The sequence below is a fragment of the Abramis brama genome, assembly GCF_963993115.1.
Source record: "Abramis brama genome assembly, chromosome: 12".
NCBI lineage: Eukaryota > Metazoa > Chordata > Actinopteri > Cypriniformes > Leuciscidae > Abramis > Abramis brama.
In genome coordinates, this window is record NC_139974.1 from 903,279 (window position 1) to 916,658 (window position 13,380).

At 41.1% G+C, this 13,380-nt stretch overlaps 1 protein-coding gene across 1 annotated transcript in view; it reads right to left on the reverse strand.

The window, feature by feature from the left end:
• Positions 1 to 3,596: 3,596 nt before the first annotated feature.
• The window catches only part of LOC311093934 (protein NLRC3-like), a 29,602-nt gene continuing 19,818 nt past the window's right edge, over positions 3,597 to 13,380 (reverse strand). The window contains exons 11-14 of the mRNA XM_084131612.1: positions 12,005 to 12,178; positions 6,306 to 6,479; positions 5,512 to 5,676; positions 3,597 to 4,832 (exon numbers count right to left, since the gene is read on the reverse strand). Coding sequence (XP_083987738.1) covers positions 4,826 to 4,832; positions 5,512 to 5,676; positions 6,306 to 6,479; positions 12,005 to 12,178 — 520 coding nt within the window. The 3' untranslated portion in view covers positions 3,597 to 4,825. The remainder of the gene's footprint in view (positions 4,833 to 5,511; positions 5,677 to 6,305; positions 6,480 to 12,004; positions 12,179 to 13,380) is intronic.

A 13,380-nucleotide genomic window follows, 5' to 3' on the forward strand; every position in this document is an offset into this window, starting at 1 on the left:
TTTTCACAAGGAACACACAGCCATTCAGATATGCACACTGACTCATCACATGGGCAAACACCCGTCACACAGTTTTACAATTAGCAATCAGAGCTTTAGCATAAAAGAGCAACAGGTGAGCTCTTCAATGAGCAATGGATGCCAACATTGGATTTTTTTTTTTTTTACTGTAACTGTATACAGTCAATTCTTCTGTTGTTTTGTATGTAGACCACTGTATGTACAACTTTGTGTTGGTTGGGATGTACACTGTGTACATTGTTTTTGTGGGAAAAATAAAATATATTTGTTAGCGTGTATTTGTGTGTTCTGAGTATAAAAACAATATTCTCAAATATTTTACAACACACTTATGTATGTACTGTCTGTAGAAAGTGTAACACTGAACAAAAAAAAGGCCTAAGTCATTATGATGAATGAAGAAGAAGTGTTTTCCATTCATCATAGTGTTTTACATTGAGCACATCAGTGTTCAACTGGTTCTTATAAATGTCTATTCATATGATGGTTTGTGTGTGTCATTTGAAAACAAAATACCATTTTGAGAAGAAATAACATTGTTTTGAATGTAAAGTTTCATTTTGCAGGAGAATTGAGGGGTTTTGCCCATTGTGTGTGTTTTTTTGGTTTTGTGTGTAAAGTTCTGAGAATATGAGGCATGCTTTCAGAAAATGTGTGTAAACAATCGAGAAAAACTGTAATTTACTGTACTTACAGTAAGATGTGTGTGACCATCATATGACAGTAGAAGAGCACACACAAACCTTATTCTAATATGGAATTGTATTGGAATGGTAAAGAGTGTTGGTCGTGACAGGAGGGCCTCCACTCAAGGATACAATATGATGAACACGTCTAAGAAAGTTCCACATATGGTTGGAATACCATCATTGGCCTAGAAAGATAACATTCTGGGAGTCAAGACTATAAAGGAGAAAGGAAGCCCTCCCTTCACTGTCACACTCTGCAGCCGCTCTGTGTGACTGTACGACTGCTGGCCTTTTCTTTCAAGAAAATACACCTCATTAAAGACTATTGGAAATGTTTGTCTTTTATTGTATTCAGTGATAGAATTTTGTTTATCAACACTCCTCCCTGAAGGTTCTCGAGGCGACGGTGAAGCGACTCAAATTTGGCCTTACTTGTAGCCCAGCCTCCCTCATAGTCATACCATTGATAAAGACATGGGCAACTAGAGTGGCTTGAATTTCATCTGAGACTGCTTGTCTTCTTGCCCTTCCTCCTCCTCCTCCTTATCCCTCCTCGATCTCTTCCTTCATGTCTTACTGGATCCATTGTTCCAAAACTCAATAAACTGATTTGGGCCCTTTTATCTATCTACTGAAGGATCTGATTGATGTGTGTTAAATTTTGACTCCTAGTGTTTTCACTTCGGTAATTGTGTGCTAACTGAGCTGGAGCTGTGCTGACTATAGTGAACAATATTGAATGCTAGTGCTTTATACATGACAACATAGTGTAGGCAATGAGAAATGAAGGGATTTGTGTGTAGAGTTTTGCAGTGACAGTTCAACAAATTTGACTCATGTGTCAAAACAGGGAATAGTGTTTATAGTTTAGTGAAACGGGTGTGCTTTTAGATAAATGGCATTATGGTTTTGAAATTTTTGTTCAAAAGCCTGGTTATAGTGTTTAAGCAACTGAGAAAAACTGTAAGCAAAAACTCTTTAACCTTTGATTAAAAACAGTTCAACAGAACATCCTTGCATTAAATCTTGTGGTTATGATGATGAATCCAGTGTATTATTTATAATTCGGTTTACATATATTATGGTATGTTTACAAATAAACTTGTGCATTTTTAAATGTTTCATAAAAGTGCAAAATGTCAAACAAAAACTAGGAAAGCAACATTTTATTTTGTGTGCAGCATTTTCTGTGTACAGTTCTTCTTATTCAACATGACATTTAAAATACAATCATTCTTTTTTTCCCCAATTATGGTTAAAAACATTAGAAAGGAATGGACACAAAACTACATGGACCAAATGGAGACTGATGAATATTAGAGTGATGAAGGCATTATGAGTTTAAGATAATGTATTTTAATTAATGAACAAATAAAACTTAAATGTTATTAATAATAACATTTAAATTACAAAATACCAAGACATTGTTTAATATCAGCAAATTGAGTTGCTATTTTCGTTCTTACTGTAGTTCTTACTGTAGTGATTTGCCGGCAGATAAAGATGGTGATATAAGGGATCAGTCCTTATGAACTTTTAATTAATACTTTTATTGTTTACGCGATTAATTATAAAAAAAGGTGCTGCATGTTAGATGTACTTTAAGAGTATAATGTATAATGTATAAATAAATGTGAATATTTTCCATCTTGTGGTTATGATGATGAGTCCAGTGTGTTTGAGGACATGAAGCAGTAATACTGTAGTCCAGCATCTGATCTCTAAAGAGCTTCATGGGTAAAGATGGCAGCTAGATTACTGTTAAACAGCCTTCAGGTCTGAGATCAGAACTGTGCAAAATACACGCATGCTTTCATTTAGATTTGGCACAGCAGGTTTTAGCTCCATATCGTTCTCAGATGGTGATGGATTCATCATCTAGTGTCAAAGCTGCTCAGATCCTGGAGAAAATATTAGCTGAGCCCTTTTCTGCTCTTCTTTACTGGAAAGATCTGCAAATGAAAATACACACATTTGTGTAGAAATCTTTTTTAATCGCTGGATATAGTTTTCATGCTAGCTCAAGAATATAGTTTATACTAGGGGTGTTGAAATTAATTGTTTCTACGATGCATCTTGATGCAGACGAGGACGATTCGGTACTGACACTTTTCTGACTTAATTTGTCGCATACGTGCTTTGTCGCGGTAGCATACAATGGCAGAGGGAGGCGAGACGCGAGTGCGAGAAATTAAAAATGCTCCAACTACTTTAAAAGCCTACATCTGGGCACATTTCGGATTTTTATGAACAACCTGGTAAGCATGACCTGCAGAAGACACACGCTGTGTGCGCTCATGTCACGCACAAATAGAATATGCAGGAGGTAATTCCACTAACTTGATAAACCACGTTAGCCGTTTTCACCCCTAGCTGTTAGCGCCTGGCAGAGTCTGACAGAGTCTGAGCTCCAACGTCACCCAAATGTCATGAAATTCATGGCTCCCTGTATATTTTATTGTATGAATATCTGAATATGAAACATATTAAAAGAAAGAACAGAGCCTCTGCTTTTAAACAGAATCAACAACAAAAAAAACTTTTATTCTAGCTTCATGCTTTTATTTTTTTATCAGCACTTGAATGTGGGTAGGTTTCATAAAAATAGCAACATTTTGAACAAAAAGCTGAGAAAAACAAAGTTTGTTTCAGCTGTACAGCAGATCTAGAAGAAAATAGTGTCATAGTCCAGTTTAAGTAAGTTCAGTGTTGAATCATTTCTGTTGTAAATAAGTTATTAATTCAGTTCATTTATTTATACAGCTGCTCTGGAGAAAACACTAATGTCATCGTCCAGCTCATTTCAGTTCTCATATAATGGTGTCAATGCAGATCAATAATATTGTTGAGTATTAAGTGTCTCCAACTAAGCAAGTCAGAAGCAACTCAAACTCCATCAGTGACAGAATGGAGAAGAAAACCTTGGCAGAAACCAGACTCTGTCACTCAGTTCTCCTCTGGCCAACGAACGAGCAGTATATGATTATGATTCAGGCATTACAGGTCAGAGGTCAGATTGGATCTGAACATTCAGAATATTTATCCAGTTCCATCTGGTTGAAGGTTTCCTTGTTTGACTTTGGATGAAGGATTGGATCATTCTGTAAAGTTACACAAACACATGTGTGTGTGATGATCACTGTGGGTTTGTGTCTGTTGATTCTGTTGAATTTGATTGTGTCTGTAGCAGAGTATGTGAGCGGAGTGGAGCGGCAACTATCTCCACCCTCCAAGCATCACTCCGCTCCAGCCCCACTCCGGTTTCACCATTTACCTCTTCCCGCTCCACTCCTCGCTCACTGATATCAGAAACACTGCCCAGTCTTCGCTCCCGGAGGAAATTGCAACTAAAGTATTTATAAGTATGCTTTGAAATCTCGCAAAAGTTCTGCTCATAATATATAACCATATAAAAAAAAAAAAAAAAAAAAAACAATACTAGGAGAATAGTTTCAATTTGGTTTATTGGACAGTGTGTAAACTTTTCCTATGACATGCTAAGCTTATTATAAAAGTCAAATATCGTTGCTGCTTTTTGCAGTGCACATTTTGTCAGGAAAGAAGAAAATAACTACGTTTTCATCAGTTATTTTATCTATGGGCCGCTACATTACTTACAGATTTCTGCTCATTCAAAATCAAATACAGACATTTGCATTTACATTTGTCTGAATGCAATGATTTAGTGAAAGAGCGATGGCGTGTGTGAATAAGTGTTACCAGTTTAAAATGTGCTTTCACCCGATCATATCCAGTAGGCTTGGGAACTCATGCCACTGGCCATGTCCATCGGGGACCTTCACATTTTTTTCTGATTTGAGTAGTCCATCTGTATCATGCTAGCTAAATGTGTTTAATGTGTGAATTCTTCCTAAAAATGCAGTTCTATAATGGGCCGTTTGCATGAATTGTACTCGTGATGGAGTGGTAGTGGAGCGCTCTCGGAGCGAGTGAAAACCACAACGGCCCGACTTTTAAAAAATCCACTTTGCACGCCATTCAAAATCACACCGCTCCACTACTCGCTCCGTTCCCACTCCACTCCGCTCACATACTCTGGTCTGTAGTGGCTCTTTATTCACCATTAGCTGATCCAGAGAAGGTCAGACTAACATCTAAAACCTGTAAGTAAAACACAGACAGTCAAATGTGTGTGACATTATTGCATTATAAACTTTAGAACAACTAAAATAAACTACTTAGATGATTAACTGAGATATTATAATATAATACTGTGATACACAATTGTTAAAGATGTTTTTAAACATTCAGATTAAGATTTGGCACCTATATCACCATGAATAATGACCCTTGACCCTTGTCTATAATCCTGTATGACTGTCCTCTTTCTATGTCATTGGCTCAGTTTTATTTATGATAAAGAAACTAGAGATAAATATTTACCATTATCTTCTATTGCAATTTACATTCTTTCAAAATACATAATTTACAGATAAGAAGACAATGACAAAAGCAAAATATTGAATTGTTTGAAATTAAAAGAAAACTGCTATAAACTATTATAATGAATCAAACTCTTATTAAACTTATTTCTCTTACTCTTTTATTTATTTTTTTCGCTTTACTGTTTTATGTGTTTTCTATCTCATTGTTTGTTTTCTTGGCTTTTGTAAAGCACTTTGGTCAACACCAGTTGTTTTCAAACATGCTATATAAATAAAATTGTATTGTATTAAACATGTTTATAGTGTGTAATTCACCATCACAAGGAAAGTAAACTAAGAAGAAACAAAATTAACTTTCAATTAAAATATGAACAGTTTTAATCATCACTACTCACTCCAGTTTATAATGTAGATCCTCCTTCAGATCAGAGAGCAGCTTCACTCCTGAGTCTCTTAGATTATTTTGAGTCAGATCCAGTTGTCTCAGGTGTGAGGGGTTTGATCTCAGAGCTGAAGTCAGAGCAGCACAACCTTCATCTGTAACACCACAATTACTCAACCTGTAGAGAACAATGACACTCTTCAGTCTCTCAGTTCAGGATCAACAGCTCAGATAAGCAGAAACTTCACAATCAGACGATAATGATCACACGGCATCATTAACAGGTCCAGTCTAAGGTTCAGACCCTCTTCTACAAACTGCTTGTGCGGGTTAGTTTCCATTTGATAAAAAATTCAAGAATATTCAATAACAGTTTATTTAACGGTGTCCTTGTTACATATGTTACATGTATCTACCATGGTAATAACAGTAGATTATGGATAATTACATGCAACTAACCCTCAACCAAATCCTAATCCTACCCTAACCCTATAGTAAGTACATGTAGTTGCTTAATATTACTCAGTACTTAAATATATAATTACACTTTAAAATAAAGTGTAACCGAATATTATTTTTTTATGCAAGTACCCAAAAATCATCAACATATCTGTATGTGAACACAGTTGTCACATCTTTACACCATCCAGTCATGTTTATACTATCATTAATATTGTAAAATGATGTCAGACACATTGGAAAGAATCTAATGAAAATAGAAACAACAGTCCCATTAATAATTTCACAGTAGATCTTTTTTGTATGACAATCATTATTTACCATATGAGACATTTTATACAAACTTACCACAGTATCTCCAGTTTACAGAGAGGGTCCTGCAGTAGATCAGAAAGCTGCTTGACTCCAGAATCTCCAACTTTATTTCCAGTCAGACTCAGTTGTCTCAGGTGTGAGGGGTTTGATCTCAGAGCTGAAGTCAGAGCAGCACAACCTTCATCTGTAACACCACAACTAATCAACCTGTGGAGAACAATGACACTCTTCAGTCTCTCAGTTCAGGAAACACTGATATAAATGAAACGCCTCGGTTACGACTGTAACCTCGGTTCCCTGAAGAGGGAACGAGCGTTGCGTCGAGATTGACGCTATGGGAACGCATTGCGTGATTGCATCATGAAGCACTTGTAAAATCAGTCCAATGGCGTATAGGCGGGTGACGTCATGGCAGGAAGCTATAAAGCGCACCCAGACCAAACATTATCAACTTCTGATAGGTCGAAGCAAGTCGATCACAGGCGCGCCGGAAGTATGGCAAGGTGACGCAACGCTCGTTCCCTCTTCAGGGAACCGAGGTTACAGTCGTAACCGAGGCGTTCCCTTTCAAGGGAACTCGCGTTGCGTCGAGATTGACGCTATGGGAACGTCTATACCAACACCACCATAGTGACCAGTGCCTGTCTTGTGTGAAATCAGGCGAGCACAACAAAGACAGAATAACCTGGGACCCAGGAGTGAAGCCCAAAAGTAGGTTTTAAACCCAATGAGTGTGTGCGGAAAGGAACCGCCCGCCGCATCACACACCTCTTGTAGGGATACCCCTAATACAAGGCTACAAAGCTGCCATACTGCTCCTGCTCCAACGCACCACGGAGGAAACCGGTTTGTTTCCTGTGCAGGGAGCTCTAGAGAGATTGTGGCCTCAACAACCTCAGTTGAGAGACTCGAGTCTATGAGTTGGGCCCCCTCAGGGGCCAAACCCACACTCACATAACTCTGTTCTCCAGAACTCCCGGAAGTAGAACAATCAGGGAAACCATGTACAGATGCTGAACTGCCACGTCTGCAAGTCCATATGAGCTCCACTGCCTCGGGGTGGAGTCTCCCTCCCCTGGGCCTCAGCCCCTGCCTCGACAGGATGTCTGCTCCCTGAATCTGGTGCCCAGGGATGTAGAGCCTGAGCCATCATCACCAGGTGATTAAGTGCCAGGTGAGATGGTGACCCGTCCACGAGCACCGAGCGACCATCCATGATCGCACCCCAGCCCATGAGGGAAGCATCCGTTGTAAGCGTTAAGCGACGACAATGAGCTCCCAGCACAGGATCCTGGGGACAAGAACCAAGGCTTCTTCCACATAACTAGGGCACGTAAGCATCGCCGCGTGACCCTGATCATGCGAAAGGGGTTGCCCCTCGGGGAAACTCTTTGGTCCTGAGCCACCACTGCAGGGGTCTCATGTACAACAGGCCAAAAGGTATCACGTTGGACACTGCTGCCATCAGACCCCACAGTCTCGGAAACTGTTTCACAGTGAGTGACTGGCCTAGCTTTATTCCTTTCACAGCTGACAGGATGTACTCTATTGCGTGCAGGTGAGAGGTATGCCTGCATCAACATTAAGTCCCAACCACGCCTAGAAAAAGTGGTCCTCTATAGTGGAGAAAGCACACTATTTTTGGCGTTTAGCCGTAACCGCAACTCCTTCCTGTGGGCGAGATCGACATCTCAATGCCGAACTGCCAACTGATGACACTGATCGTGAAAGTTTGGGGTGATAGTGCTAGGCCGAACGAAGAACTCGATATTGGTATGCTTTGCCCCCAAAAGCAAACCTCAGGAACTTCCTGTGATATGGAAGGATGGAAATGTGGAAGTATGCGTCCTTGAGATCTATCGTGACAAACCAGTCCTCGGATCTGATCTGTGGCATGATTTGTCTCAGTGTTAACATTTTGAACTTTAGCTGAATGACTGACTCGTTCAGAACACTCAGATCCAAAATGGGACGCAATCCCCCATCCTTCTTTGGAACGATGAAATACCGACAGTAAAACCCGGTGTCCCTGCTGGAGGGAGGTACATGTTCTATGGCCCCTTTCTCCAACAGGGTTTCACTTCTTGTTCCATTACCAGAACCTGCTTGGGGCCCAACACGGTGGATAGGACTCCCATAAACCTGGGCGGGCGAGACCCGATGATAACCCTTTTCTATGGTCTGCAGGACCCAACAAGAAATATTTGGCAGCATCTTCCACGCTGTCAAAAATTCTAGCAGAGGTACCAGCCTCTCGACACTGGCTTCTGGATTTAGTTGTTGTTGAACAGTCAGTCCGTCGTCCTGTAACGCGAACCGGCAGGGAACGACTGAACTGACTGCTCTGGGACCCTCCTCGGAGGGGGCAAGCATCCCAGGACCACTACGTTTCCGGGTGGACCCTGAGATATGTGCTCGCCGGAGACCACTGCGCCCCGAAACACACAAGGTGGCGGGGTTAGCATAATGGTCCCCTGAGGGCACCGAAGGGCAGCGGGCACCGTATAATGAGGTGTTAACCGCTTTACATCGGGGGAGACTGCCCTCGTTGGCCTGACCCCTCAGGCGTCAGGACCTTTTCCCCACAGCCTTCTTGGAAATAAAGATGGTCCTCAGATCTGTCTTACTCCTTAAAGGCTGCAGTTGAGAGTGCCATCCTGAACCCCAGTCCTTTAGTGGGGGCTCGGGAGCAGATGCTCTGCTACTGTTGAGATATGTTTGGCAGAAGTTCACACGCTGCCAAAAAATCTACTAAGAGAACCAGCCTCTCAAGACTGGTGTAGGTGTTACTCGAGCGACCAATTCGGTGCCCTGTACGGCGAACCGGCAGGGAACGATCGAACTGAATGCTCTGGAACCCTCCTTGGAGGGGGCGGGCATCCCAGGACCACTACGTTTCCGGGTGGACCCTGAGATATGTGTCGCCGGAGACCGCTGCGCCCCGAAAAACACAAGGTGGCGGGGTTAGCATAATTGTCCCCTGAGGGCACCGAAGGGCAGCGGGCACCGTATAATGAGGTGTTAACCGCTTACCTTCAGAGGAGATTGCCCTCATTGGCCTGACCCCTCGGGCGTCAGGACCTTTTCTCCACAGCCTTCTTGGAAATAATAACGGTCCTCAGATCCGCCTTACCCCTTGTAGGCTGCGGTTGAGAGTGCCAACCCAACCCCAGTCTTTTAGTGGGGGATCAGGAGCAAACACTCTGTTTCTGTTGAGATATGTTTGGCAGAAGTTCCCACGCTGCCAAAAAATCTAATAAGAGAACCAAGCTCTCCAGATTGTTCTAGGTGTTACTCAAGCGACCAATTCGGTGCCCTGTATGACAAACCAGCAGGGAACGACCGAACTAACTGCTCTGAGACCCTCAACATAGGGGGCGAACATCCCAGTGCCACTACGTTTCCGGGCAGATACGGAGATGTGGGCTCGTCAGAGACCGTTGCGCCCCGACGCACACGAGGTGGCGGGGTGGCAGAACGGCCCCCCGAAGACATCAAAGGGAAATGGGATCCGTATAGAGAGGTGTTAACCACTTCCCCCCGGAAATTAAGAGAACCAGCCTCTCAAGACTGGTCTCTGGAATTACTCAAGCGACCAATTCGTTGCCCTGAAACAGCGCACCGGCAGGGAACAGCCGAAATGATTGCTCTGAGACCCTCCTCGGAGGGGGCAAGAATCCCAGCGCCGCTACGTTTCCGGGCAGACAGTGAGATAAAGGCTCGTCTGAGACTAGAATTCACTGGAGACTGTTGCGCCCCAAAGCACACGAGATGATGGGGTTGGCAGAACGGCCCCAGCATATTAATACCGAAATCTAACTCCTCAGAGATCAGATAAGTACATATTTAATTTTCTCAAAAATTAAATGCAGCCAAATATCAACCAGACAAGTAGAAACGGTCTGGATGAAATGCTGAATACTACATTAATATAGACATCGAACTCCTCAGAGATCAGATAAGTACATATTTAATTTTCTCAAAAATTAAATGCAGCCAAATGTCAACCAGACAAGTAGAAACGGTCTGGATGAAATGCTGAATACTACATTAATATAGACATCGAACTCCTCAGAGATCAGACAAGTACATATTTAATTTTCTCAAAAATTAAATGCAGCCAAATATCAACCAGACAAGTAGAAACGGTCTGGATGAAATGCTGAATACTACATTAATATAGACATCTAACTCCTCAGAGATCAGATAAGTACATATTTAATTTTCTCAAAAATTAAATGCAGCCAAATATCAACCAGACAAGTAGAAACGGTCTGGATGAAATGCTGAATACTACATTAATATAGACATCTAACTCCTCAGAGATCAGACAAGTACATATTTAATTTTCTCAAAAATTAAATGCAGCCAAATGTCAACCAGACAAGTAGAAACGGTCTAGGTGAAAAGCTGAATTTAGTGTATTAATACAGAACTTGGTCTGGATGAAAAATAGAATATATTAGTTTCATACATCTTCTTTCAAAGCCAGACAAATATTTAATTTCTCCAAATTAAATTCATATTATATTCTCAAACAAAAAGAACCACAATAATAGTCTACAAACACATAATTAGTTTGCAAACAATCATAAGAGAAAGAGAGAAAAGGAAATTCCCGTCTGCTCAGTTCCCTGTGTGTATATAAATATAAATCGGACCTTATCTACACGTTGCCTCGGCAAACGCGCGATCTGAGCCACTAGATTCTTATTGCAGAGATGCAGACTCATAATCTACGCGCTGCCTCGGCAAACGCGCGATCTGAGCCACTAGATTCTTATTGCAGAGATTCAAACTCATAATCTACGCGCTGCCTCGGCAAACGCGCGATCTGAGCCATTAGATTCTTATTGCAGCCCCGTAATCTACGCGCTGCCTCAGCACACGCGAGATCCGAGATCGAGTCACAGAATCTTTATTGCAGACCCGTAGCCTAATCTACGCGCTGCCTCGGCAAACGCGAGATCCAAGCCAAAGAATCTTTCTCGACTTTCTTCCCTCGAGAAGAAAGCCAACAGGAGCAGAGCTAAAACTCTCGAAGTGCATATGTTACACGTCAGGAATTATGAATGAACACTGTCAGCTACCTTTTACTAGAGCTGACCGTGCATGCTCTACTCCCAAACAAACAACACATAAATCGCGCGTATCCCCACTCGTAATGAAGCGAGAGCAGGGAGGAACACACGATCCAAAATGCTGTTTGCTCGCCATTATATTCCTGTCTAGATATATAATATGCTTGTAGGACAAACAACAATAAATAGACAGAGACAGATTTCACAGAGAGCGCTTGCTGAAGACACAGAAGCTGACAATGTTTGGTCTGGGTGCGCTTTATAGCTTCCTGCCATGACGTCACCTGCCTATACGCCATTGGACTGATTTTACAAGTGCTTCATGATGCAATCACGCAATGCGTTCCCATAGCGTCAATCTCGACGCAACGCGAGTTCCCTTGAAAGGGAATGATATATATAAATTTCTCCTGAACAGATTTGTATATGAAAGCAGTTGTCACCTCTTCACATCATCCAATCATGTTTTTGACTTGTAAAAACTATTAAAAGTAAAATTACCTCAGAAGCTTTGGAAAGAATCCAATGAAGATTAAACATCCTTTTCAGTTACTTGATGGTAAACTTTTTTGTATATATTATTTTTGTATATCATTCATTATTTACCACAGGAGAAAAACAGACAATGTTGAGACTTTTATAACATCTTACCACAGTACTTTCAGTTTACAGTGAGGATCCTGCAGTAGATCAGAAAGCTGCTTGACTCCAAAATCTCCTACTTTATTCAATGACAGACTCAGTTCTCTCAGGTGTGAGGGGTTTGATCTCAGAGCTGAAGTCAGAGCAGCACAACCTTCATCTGTAACACCACAATCCCTCATCCTGTAGAGAACAATGACACTCTTACTTTACTTACTTTCACTTTGATTTGCGATAGTTTGCACGTTTGTTTAATGAATATATGCTCAGCTTCTCATCTGCGGTGGTGCGTGTTCCAGTAGCGTCGTCATATCTGGCTATAACATTACATAGCCTATAACACGCTCTCACATGTTTATTTTTTTTGCATTTTTGGGAGGAGCACAATTTACATATGTGGTTTCAACAACCAGATGCATTTACACTTGTCCAGTTTAATCTGGAATGCGGCCCAGACCACCTCCTGAAGGGGTTTGAGCGATCGGATTCAAATCCGTCTCGAATGCATTTCGGAGGGCATTTACACCTGGTCTTTTCACGATCGGATAGCTATCCGATCTGAGAAAACGCATGAAGTGGCCAGGTGTAAACGGCCCCTAAATGTACCTTCATTCAGTCTTTCTTTACGTTTGTTTAGTTTGTCTGTTCACCTTTCAAACAACAGAATATGGCCAATTAACAGTATATAATCAACAGCTCCTTAAATCGTATATTCAATTACATTTAAAGAATATAACCACCTGTGACATTTCAGTTGTGGTTTGGACTTTCTGTTTGTATTTTTGATCAGTTCCTGTGTTCATTTGTTCAGTTTCCCCCCACTCCTTTGTTTCTATGGTTACTATCTTCATTAGTTCTTTTGGTTCAGCTGTGTGTCATTAATTATCTTGTTAATGTCCTATGTTTGTCTCATGTATATGAAGAGTTCAGATGCAAAAGCCTCTAAGTGCCATCTGAAATTTTCGTCTAGAATGATCATTTTTATCAAGCTCGTATATTTAAGTTCAGTTATTTCACTTAAATGACAATTAATAGGTAATTTTCATTGCCATTTAAGTTAAATTACCGAATTTGAATATACAAGCTTGATAAAAATGATCATTCTAGAAGAAAATTTCAGATGGCACTTCAGTTATCAGTTTATTAAAAAAGAAATCAGGGGATTACAGTATTAATAGTACTGTAATATTGTTTCCAGAAGGTTTGTTTTTAACTCTGTAATGTAGGGGTGTCCAAACCTGTTCCTGGAGGGTCACTGTCCTGCAGAGTTGAGCTCCAACCCTAATTAAACAAACCTGAACAAACTAATCAAGCTCTTGAGACTGACTAGAAATGTCCAGTTGAATGTGTTGGAGCTGGTTGGATCTAAACTCTGCAGGAGGTCG